The 11,125-nt window shown below is 48.0% G+C and overlaps 1 protein-coding gene across 5 annotated transcripts in view; it reads left to right on the top strand.

Moving 5' to 3' along the window:
• Window positions 1-559: 559 nt before the first annotated feature.
• Window positions 560-11,125, top strand: part of mapkap1 (MAPK associated protein 1) — a 371,223-nt gene continuing 360,657 nt past the window's right edge. For 2 of the 5 annotated variants that reach the window (XM_038782195.1, XM_038782198.1), the window contains exons 1-2: window positions 560-864; window positions 4,108-4,197. In XM_038782195.1, the coding sequence (XP_038638123.1) occupies window positions 4,117-4,197 (81 nt within the window). In that variant the 5' untranslated portion in view covers window positions 560-864; window positions 4,108-4,116. The remainder of the gene's footprint in view (window positions 865-4,107; window positions 4,198-11,125) is intronic. The other 3 variants (XM_038782197.1, XM_038782196.1, XM_038782200.1) reach the window with 3 other exon arrangements.

Genomic DNA, 11,125 nt, shown 5'->3' with positions numbered 1-11,125 from the left:
GGCATCACATAACAAACTTTATGCAGATGACGATTATTGATTGCCCCACATCATTGTTGTAACTCAAATATGTTGAAACTCTTCAGAGATCTGACCAATTGTAAATTAATATTCTGCTCTCTCAGAAGGAACTTAACCTGGACAGCAAAAATTAAAAGACGTTGTTGAGCACGGTAGTTTTAAAAAAAAACATTAAAATAAAGCTTTGGGAGTGAATCAGATGTGGAAAATAATTGCAATTCACCCTAAGCGCAAGAAGGGATCCTCTCCTCTCCTGTTCCCTCCTCTAGGGCGAATGGCAGACGCCCACTAGCAGCTCAATTCAAAACAAGCCGCTCGCAGGGCGGCGCGCGTGCGCGAGCCAGTGCGCGTGAGCCAGGCAGCCTCCGGTCACAGCAACCTGCTGGCACAGCTGCGCGCGCCCGTTCCTGCTCTGGATTGGAGCGAGCTTTGCCCACCCTCCAATCGCCGATGGCGACGGCGCTCCCGCCCCCGCCAGGGCGCGTGCCGATTGGGCGCTCGCCGCCGTCACTCAGGCGCGACTCACCGGCACGAAGTTGGGTTGTCTCTCGGTTCGCCCTCCACCCTCGCGCAGCGGAGTGCGGTTGGTGTTCAAATCAACGGCTCGAGCTGTGAGTGGGTTCTGGGCCGGGGATTTGAGAGGGCGGGGAACGTGCGCGCGGGGAAGAAACGGAGCGGGAGGAGGGGCAGTCGGTGAGATGTCCGGAATGCTCTCTTTAAACGGCTGGACTGAAGCTACCCCCTGAGCCCCCCTTTCCCGGCCGACTAAACAAGTGCTGGGCTATGTACAGGTGACACGTGTTTTCGAGCCTGACCAACCGCCGAGAAGTGCTGAGATTGACGGTATGTTTTTTTTATTCTCCCTTCCAAGTTTTCCTTACCTGTCACTGGGGAGAGTCCCTCAGCCTAGGCCGCTGATGGAGCCTGGTGTTGGAGTAAACATACACACCCGTGCCCCTCCAGCACACACACAGCCCGGCTCCTGCTCTCTGTCTCGGCCCTGTTTGTTTACAGCAACTCTCAACTGGTGGGAAGAGCGGAGGGTTGATCTATTGTCGCCTGTTAGTAGCACGGCTGATGTAGGCCTGTGGTATTTTGCAGGGGTCAAAGTATTCTAGTCCCAAGTCTCTTCCCTTCCCCCCCCCCCCCCCCCCCCCGAACTCAATGTTCTAATTTGCAAATTTTTAAAAAACATCCACCCAAAGCTGGTAGATGTCATACCCGTAACGCTGGTTTATTCTCTCATTTGTCACTAGACGTGGCAACCAAGAATACAATGCTAATGTGATTAGTCATTTACTGTGATCATTTTGCACACGTTGTGCATGTGTAGGAGTAAACAAGATTGTAGCAATGGCGAGAGGTCCGGCGGATGAAACCTACTTAAATTTGAATTATTCTGAGCACATTGCCCGTCTCCACCCCCACCCGAGGTTTTAACTTCAACTGATGTTGATTATTTCACGTTATGTATGGACTCTAATGTTTTATTTATATTTGTATGATTCCAGTGATTTCCTGATGGTTGAAGCTGCAGATCCAAGTTGTAAACAAATGGATAGAATTTTGTGGAGTTTTTTCCCCCCTTATGTTAGCATTTGAGCGTTTAAAAAATATATATCTTCACTGGACTTGAGGGTTGCTGGCAAGGCTCAAGGCATTTATAGCATGCCCCTAATTGCCGTTGAGAAGATAATGCTGAGGTGTCTTTCCAACCACTGTCTCTGTGGTGTAGCTGCTCTCGTGGTGCTGTTGGGAAAGAAGTTCTGGAATTCCAATCCAACAAGAAGGAAGGAATGGTGATATATATGAAAATGAAAATCGCTTATTGTCACAAGTAGGCTTCAAATGAAGTTACTGTGAAAAGCCCCTAGTCACCACATTCTGGCGCCTGTTCGGGGAGGCTGGTACGGGAATTGAACCGTGCTGCTGGCCTGCATTAGTCTGCTTTCAAAACCAGCGATTTAGCCCTGTGCTAAACCAGCCCCAGTATATCTAAGGCAGGACAGTATAAGTCTTTGGGCAATGGTGGTGTTCCTCTGCACGTGCTGCCCTTGTCTTTTAGGTGGTAGATGTCATGAGTTTGGCAGGTACTGTCAAACGGACTGTGGTAATTTGTTGCAGTTTGTCTTTGATGTGTCAGCTGTATTCAGTTCATAGCATTCTTATCCTTGAGTCAGAAGGTTGTAAGGTTCAAGCCCCAATCCAAAGATTTGAGACAAAAAAAAATCTAGGCTGACACTCCAACGTAATACTGAGGGAGTGATGTACTTTTGGAGGTTCTGTTGGGATGAATTTGTTCAATCAAAGCATTCAAGAAAGAATAAGACTGTTATCTAAAAAGGAAGAACGTGCAAGGTGATGGGGCGGAGGTGTGGGAATGGCAGTAGGTGGATTGCTCATTAGGGGAATTGATTCAGACATGGGTTGAATGGCTTTCTGTGCTGTAACAATTTTGAGAATCGGTGATCTTGCAGACAATCGGACCGCTGCCAGTGTGCACCAGTGGTGGAAGGCATGAATGTTTAAGGTAGTGGGTGGGGTGTCACTGAAGCAAGCTGCTTTCTCTTGGATAGTATCCAGCTTCTTAAATGTTGTTGGAACTGTTGTCCTTCAAGCAAGTGGGAGAGTTCCATCACACCTGTGATTTATGCTTTGTAGATGGTGAAATGACCTTTGAAACTACTGAGATTGTGTTGTATGTTGATGAGGATGGGCAAGGTTGACAGTAATGGAGTCAGGGGGAGAACAGGTGTGGTATATTTAAAAATATTGCATGCCCCTGATGGAGCCTGTATATATAGTTTGGTAAAATCCCTGTCATGCTTGTTGGCAGTGTGTTACGAATGCACCAAGTCTTGTAAAGTTTCAGCAGTCATCAGTAAAATACAAAGAAGGGGTCGCTCCTTGCATTAGGAATCACCTTTTTTTGTACTCTGGAAAAATGCAGATATAGTGAGCGATATACGTTAAGTTGTTTGTTTTGTTTGTACTTTCTGCATTTTGCTTTAGCTTCTGTTCAGTGAGGAAGGAAATTTCAATATTGTTCTGGGGTAACAAGGACTTTGGCAATTATAAAATATGATAACAGCAACTTGCATTTATATACCACCTTTAACATTAGACAAAGTCCCATGGTGCTTCAGAGGAGGGTAATCAGATATAAAATTGATCCTTGGCAAAGAAGATATTAGGAGGACTGACTGCAAGCTTGTTCAGAGAAGGCTTAAAGAAGGAAAGTGAGGAGGAGAAATGTTGACTCAGATAGGGCCCACGCTAGGGCCCCTTGAATTGCCAAGCGCACCATTTTTAAAATAAATTTAGACTACCCAATTATTTTGTCCAATTAAGAGGCAATTGAATGTGGCCAATCCACCCACCATGCACATCTTTGGGTTGTGGGGGGTGAGACCCATGCAGACACTGGGAGAATGTGCAAACTCCACACAGACAGTGACCATTTTTAAAATTTTAAAGTAAAACTGAAACTTTTGTGCAGTTATCTCTGATCTTTCTAAATATTTAATTGCTGTCATTGTATAAGCAACTGACTAGGAAGTCCATGCTTTGCGCTCACTAAGAATGGAATTACTTCTTGACAACTTTTGCTTCCCAATTCCCTTCACAGAAATCAACAAATTCTGTCCTTTGAAGATCCTGAAATATTTACACCAGTTAAAGCTGCCATTTAAGATTTGATCAGCTACAAAGTGGCCATTGCAGCTACTGGACAACCTCAGAAAGCAGTTTACCAACTGCAGAGTAATCTCTATTCATTTTAATCCATTATTGTAATGGATAGAACATACTTGGAACATTTCTTATGTTATTGATAGATGACAGTGTGATAGATGTACTAGAATTGTTTAGCTAGGGGCAGCTACTTCTGATACTCAGATCTAGTCTAGATGTTATTCGCACCATTGTTTTTGCCTTAATCGGTGTACTCGACCATTCCTTATTGGGTTTTAGCATCTATAATAGTAGAAGGATTTTAAGAAAAGATTAAATTAGATCATCCACTCCGCACTTTTGGTTGAAGACGCATGCAAATACTTCAGCCTTATCTCTTGCAATTGTATGCAGGTCTCCTCCATGCTTGAAGATGGGATGTTCATGGAGCTACCTCCTCCCATTCGTTGCCTGATTGTCCACCACCATTCTCAACTGGATGTGGTAGGGTTTATAGAGCTTTTCTCTAATCTGTGGATTGCAGCCTGCTACATTTGGTGTTGAGCATGCAAGTACCCTTGTAATGCAGCTTCAGTAGGTTAATGCCTAATTTTTAAGGTTTGCCTGGTGTTGCTCTTGGCACACGCATATATACTCTCTATAGAATCAGAGCTGATTTCCCTAGGTATGTGAAGTTGGTATTTTTAATTGGTTCTTGGAAAATAAGTATTGTGTATTGCCCACAGGTACATAAATAGGTGAGAAGAAATTTACACAAAGGGTGACTACAATTTGAAAATCTCTGCTGTGGACCACCTTCTGAGCAAAATCCATAAATTCTTTCATGATCCTAATTGCTTTCTCGGAGTAGTAGAGGGAATCTAACACTAATTTGACCATAACTTCATAAATTTGAAGAAGACAACTTGTATTTATATAGTGAATATAGCATAAAAATATCTTAAAAAAATTGAACGGTGTTATAAAATAAAATATGACTCCTGGCAACATGAGGTATTAGAGCAGATGACCAAAAGCTTTGTCGAAGAGATGGGTATTAAGGCGTATCTAAAAGGAGAAAAGCAAGGTAGAGAGCGAGGTTTAGGGAGGGAATTACAACCAGTGGTAAATGTGCATGATTGGCAAGAGAAGTCATTAGTGATTCTCAAGTTATGATTAAATAATGAATTATATTAGGAGAATGCAGTCCCATGTAGCTGGGTGATAGTGGAGAAAAACAGGAACTAGCATTTATATAGTGTCTTTAACATAGTAAAATGTCACACGTTGCTTCACAGGAGTTTTATCACTCAACTTGACACCAAGCAACATAGTGAATATTTAGGTAACTGAGAAAGGGGATATTGTGGTAGATGAGAAAGAGCGTTTAAGGAGTGCCTTACAGGAGGATAGAGATGACTAGAAGCAGAGAGGTGTAGGGAAGGAATTTCAGAGCTCCAGGTCTTGGCAGCTGAAGAGTAGATTACCAGTGGTGGAACGATTTTAAAATCTGGATGCTCAAGAGAATAGGAGAAGGGCAGTTACCTCAGGCCTCAGGTGATTACAGAGAAAGAGAAGGGCGTAACCATAGAGGGATTTGAAAACCAGGATGAGCGTTTTCAAATTGAGGCGCTGCTTAACCAGCAGCCAGTGTGGGCCAACGAGCACAGGGATGATAAATGAATGGGCTTTGGTGTGAATTAGTTCATGGCATCCGAGTTTTGAACAACCTCAAGTTTATGGAGGGTGTAACATGGGAGCTGTCCAAAGGCGTGTCTTGTCTAAAGGCAACAGATGTAGTGGTAACGACAGATGTAGTGGTAGGGGCGGAATTGGGCGATATTATGGAAATGGACAGTTTTAATTATGCCACGGATATGTGGTCAGAAGCTCATCTCTGGTCAAAGACTTTCACCATGGTTGTGAGAAGTCTGGTTCAGAGTTGGGTGCTTGGCAGGAAGAGGGATGCAGTTGGTGGCTAAGGAACCAAGTTTTTCACAAGGACCCAGGACAATGGTTTCAGTTTTCTCCATGGTTAGTTGGACAAAATTTCTTCTGATACAGTATTAGATGTCAGACGTGTATACCTTTTGTGTGTATGATGGACAGCTCCACATTGCTCTGCTCTTGCCAGTCAGTGCTGCAAGCCCACCAGATGGGTGGCCCAGTACATAGAGATTGTGTGGAAGTGGGTCCTGGTGTGTGAAGTTCTCTAATCTCTCCTTTTTCACTGCCACAACCTTATCCAAACTACCGTTTCCTACAAACACCTCTCTCTCTCTCTCTCTTTCCCCCCCCCCCTGACTTTTTCAGTCTTTACATCTGTTCCTTTTTAATTCTTGACAGCATCCCATTAAATCAACGCTGCACCTTTTTCAATTGGGCAATTGACAACGCTGTACACCATCCGCCAACTAAGATGATGTACGAATTTAGCATTACCTCCATGCTTATGTATTCTCTATCTTTTAAGTGCAAAAATGAAGATTCTGACTTTTAGTATGACCTTAAGTTAGGTTGCAACCTCACCTCTATCTACACATCACTCTCTTATTTAAAACATTTGAAACAAGGGGGCAGCAAGGTGGTGCAGTGGGTGATCATTCATTATGATCATCCAATTCAATAACTTGATTCCCTTCGCGCCAAGTGCTATATCAAATTGCTTCTTGAAAACATGTTTTGGCCTCAATTACTTTCTGTGGTAGTGAATTCCACTGGCTGACTACTCTCTGGGTGAAGAAATTTCTCTTCATCTCTGTCTAAATGGTCTACCCCGTATCCTTTGACTATGATCCCAAGTTTTGGACACCCCTGCCATTAGGGAACATCGTTCTTGCATTTATCCTGTCTCATCCTGTTAGAATTTTTAGGTTTCTGTGCGATTCCCCCCTCGTTCTTCTGAACTCCAGCGAATACAGTCCTGACCAACTCTCCTCGTACATCAGTCCTGCCACCCCAGGAATCAGTCTGGTAAACCTTCTCTGCACCCCCTCTAGAGCAAGAACATACTTCTTCAAATAAGCTGCGCACAAGGTTCGATTCCCGGCTTGGGTCACTGTCTGTGTGGAGTCTGCACGTTCTCCCCGTGTGTGTGTGGGTCTGCTCCGGGTGCTCCGGTTTCCTCCCACAGTCCAAAGATGTGCAGGTTAGGTGGATTGATTTTTGGTGAACATTTTACTACCTTCATTGCTAAGTCTCGATGTCACTGGAGAAACTGCTTAAAAAGTCAGGAAATGGTCAGTACAGGATATTGCAAGTTCTATGAAACCTTAAAAAGTATGTTTTTTTAGAAGTAAAACTTGGACATAGTTTGAATATTGGAAATATTTCCCCATCAAAGTTAAATGTTACTTCAGTGCATTGAGATGTAACTTCAATCTGATTTGAAGATAACCAAAAATAATGTACTGCTGAACTATGGATTTTGATTTTATTAGCTGATCAATGCTCCTTTTAATTGTGTTAGATCTATCAAAGTGCCTTCTAATGGACTGGTACTGTGGGTAAACATATTGCCCGTTCAATTCTGGTATTTGGACCAGATCTAGGCCAGATTGATGGATTAAACCCTTCCCTATCTTTTTTTTTAATAAACAATTTTATTGAGGTAGTTTTTGGCTTTATAAACAGTTACAGACATCATCAGAAAGGAAGCAAAAAAGGCAAAAATGTGCAAACATCCACGTACTTTCAATACTTCCATCGTACCGTATTGCACAAGCCCGCTCCCCTCCCACCCGTACTACCCGCCATATTTTCCCTCCTACTCTACTCTACTCTACCCCCCCCCCCCAACCCCCCTGCTGACGCTCACTCTCCCGCAAAGAAGTCAATAAATGGTTGCCACCTCCGGGTGAACCCCTGCACAGATCCCCTCAAGGCGAACTTAATTTTTTCCATCCCCAGGAAACTTGACATGTCCGCAAACCACCACTCAGTCTTCGGGGGCTTTGAGTCCCTCCACGCCAATAATATTCGTCGCCGGGCTATCTGGGAAGCAAAGGCCAGCACATCGGCCGTTTTCTCCCCCTGGACGCCCGGGTCTTCCGAAACCCCAAAAATTGCCACCCCTGGACTCATCACCACCCTTGTTTTTAGCACCTGGGACATGACCCCCGCAAATCCCTCCCAGTACCCCCTCAGCTCAGGGCATACCCAAAACATGTGCACATGGTTCGCTGGTCCTCCCGCGCGCCTAGCGCATTTGTCCTCTATCCCGAAAAATTTGCTCATCCGAGCCACCGTCATATGGGCCCGGTGAACGACCTTAAATTGGATCAGCCCGAGCCTAGCACATGTCGCGGTCGAGTTTACCCTACTCAGGGCCTCTGCCCACAGCCCATCCTCCATTTCCCCGCCTAGCTCCTCCTCCCATTTAAGTTTCAGTTCCTCTGTCTGGGACCCTTCCTCCCTCATGGGCACCTTATAAATACCCGAGACTCTACCCTCCCCTTCGTCCCTCCCAGAGACTATTCTGTCTAGGATCCCCATTGGCGGGAGGCGCGGGAAAGATGGGACCTGTCTACGAACAAAGTCCCGCAACTGTAGGTATCTAAAATCATTTCCCCTTACCAACCCAAATTTCTCCTCCAAGCTCCTCAAACTCGCGAAGCTCCCTTCCAGGAACATATCACCCACCCTTCCCGCCCCTGCTCGCCGCCATACTCGGAACCCCCCATCCATACTGCCGGGGGCAAACCGATGGTTGTCGCAGATTGGCGCCCAGACAGACGCCCCCATCTCCCCCACATGCCTCCTCCACTGGCCCCATATCCGCAGGGTCGCCACCACTACCGGGCTGGTGGTGTACTTGGCCGGCGGCAGCGGTAGAGGAGCCGTGACCAGGGCTTCCAAACTGGAGCCCCTGCACGAAGCCGCCTCCACCCGCTCCCAAATAGACCCCGTACCCACCATCCACTTCCTTATCATAGCGATGTTGGCCGCCCAGTAATAATTGACCAGACTCGGCAAAGCCAGCCCTCCCTCGCTGCGGTTCCTCTCCAACATCGCCTTCTTCACCTGCGGAGACTTTCCCGCCCAGACAAAGCTCATGATCAGCCCGTTAACTCTTTTGAAGAAGGACTGTGGGATAAAGATTGGGAGGCACTGAAAAATAAACAAAAATCGAGGGAGGATTGTCATCTTTACAGTCTGCACCCTCCCTGCCAGCGACAGCGGGAGTGCATCCCATCTCCAAAACTCTCCCTTCATTTGCTCCACCACCCTGGCCAAATTTAACTTATGCAGCCTGCCCCAGTCTCGTGCCACCTGGATTCCCAAATACCGGAAATTTTCCTCAACTAACCTAAACGGTAGCCCTCTCAATCTGTTCTCCTGGCCCCTTGCCTGTACCACAAACATTTCACTCTTGACCGTATTTAATTTGTATCCTGAGAACTGGCCGAACTCCCTCAGCATTCCCAGTATAGTTCCCATCCCGGCCACTGGGTCCGACACGTACAGGAGCAGGTCGTCTGCATAAAGTGAAACCCTGTTTTCAACCCCGCCCCTCACCATCCCCTTCCAACCCTCTGCGGCTCTCAGCGCAATCGCCAGCGGCTCTATGGCCAGCGCAAACAGCAGCGGGGAGAGCGGGCATCCCTGCCTGGTCCCTCGGTACAACCTAAAGTACTCCGACACTTCTCTGTTGGTCCTGACGCTGGCCCTCGGGGCCTGATATAATAATTTGATCCAATCCACCAATCCCTCCCCGAACCCAAACCGTCCGAGCACCTCCCATAGATGTTCCCACTCCACCCGGTCAACAGGAGGTACGCGGAGGCCCCAGAGGAGGGATTGCTGGGGGAACGGCGTAGCTTGCTGGCCAAGTTTGATTTATTGACCACCAGAAAGGCGGAGACACAGTGGAGGAAGGCGCAGGGAGCAGTCTATGAGCATGGAGAGAAGGCGAGCAGGTGTTGGAGAGGTTTGGGGTGGGGTTTATTAAATGGGTGAGGTTGCTGTACGAGGCTCCGATGGCGAGTGTAGCGACAAATGGGAGGAGGTCCGAGTACTTCAGGCTCCACCGTGGGACGAGGCAGGGGTGCCCCTGTCCCCCTTGCTTTTTGCGCTGGCAATAGAGCCTCTTGCCATGGCTCTCAGGGAGTCGAGGAGGTGGAGGGGTTTGGTGCGAGGTGGGGAGGAGCACCGAGTGTCGCTGTATGCGGACGACTTGCTGTTGTATGTAGCAGACCCGGTGGGGGGAATGCCGCAGGTGATGGAGATTCTTGCTGAGTTTGGGAGTTTCTCGGGATATAAATTGAATCTGGGCAAGGGTGAGCTGTTTGTCGTACACCCGGGAGATCAGGAGGAGGGGATTGGTAGGCTCCCGCTAAAGAGGGCAGTGAGGAGTTTTAGATGGCTAGGAGCTGGGGGACTCTGCACAAGCTCATTTTTACTAGGTTGGTGGAGCAGATGGAGGAGGAATTTAAAAGGTGGGACATGCTGTCGTTGGCGGGTAGAGTACAGTCCGTTAAAATGATGGTGCTCCCGAGGTTTTTGTTTTTGTTTCAGTGCCTCCCCATTTTTGTTCCGAGGGCCTTTTTTAGGAGGGTGAACAGCAGCATTCTGGGATTTGTTTGGGCGCATAGGACTCCGAGGGTAAGGAGGGTCTTTTTGGAGCGGGGCAGGGATAGAGGGGGGCTGGCGCTGCCCAGCCTCTCTGGGTACTATTGGGCGGCTAATGTCTCAATGGTACGCAAGTGGGCAATGGAGGGGGAGGGGGCAGCATGGAAAAGGATGGAGATGGCGTCCTGCGGAGGCACGAGCCTGAAGGCACTGGTAACGGCTCCGTTGCCGCTCCCGCCAACGAGGTACACCACCAGCCCGGTGGTGGCGGCCACCCTCAAAATTTGGGGGCAGTGGAGGCGACACAGGGGGAAGTGGGGGGCTCGGTGGAGGCCCCGCTGCGGGGGAACCACCGGTTTGTCCCAGGGAACATGGATGGCGGGTTCCTGGGGTGGCACAGGGCGGGCATTAGGAAGTTGGGAGCCATGTTTATTGACGGGAGGTTTGTGAGCCTTGGTGAACTGGAGGAGAAGTTTGAGCTCCCCCCGGGGAATATGTTCAGGTACCTTCAGGTCAAGGTCGCAACAGGTGGAGGGGTTCCCTGTGCTGCCCCCGCGGGGGTAAGGGATAGGGTGCTTTCGGGGGTGTGGGTCGTGGATGGGAAGGTGTCTGACCTCTACCAGGTAATGCAGGAGGTGGGGGGGGGGGGGGCGTCGGTAGAGGAGCTGAAGACTAAGTGGGAGGTGGAGCTGGAGGAGCAGATTGAGGAGGGGACATGGGCGGATGCCCTGGAGAGGGTGAACTCCTCCTCTTCATGTGCGAGGCTTAGTCTCATCCAGTTCATGGTGCTGCACCGGGCCCACATGTCCGGATCTAGGATGAGTAGGTTCTTTGGGGGCGAAGACAGGTGCGTCAGGTGTTC

This window comes from Scyliorhinus canicula, chromosome 21 (assembly GCF_902713615.1).
Source record: "Scyliorhinus canicula chromosome 21, sScyCan1.1, whole genome shotgun sequence".
Taxonomy (NCBI): Eukaryota; Metazoa; Chordata; class Chondrichthyes; order Carcharhiniformes; family Scyliorhinidae; genus Scyliorhinus; species Scyliorhinus canicula.
The sequence above is the reverse complement of the archived record's forward strand: the minus strand, read 5'-3'. Positions and strand labels throughout refer to the sequence as shown.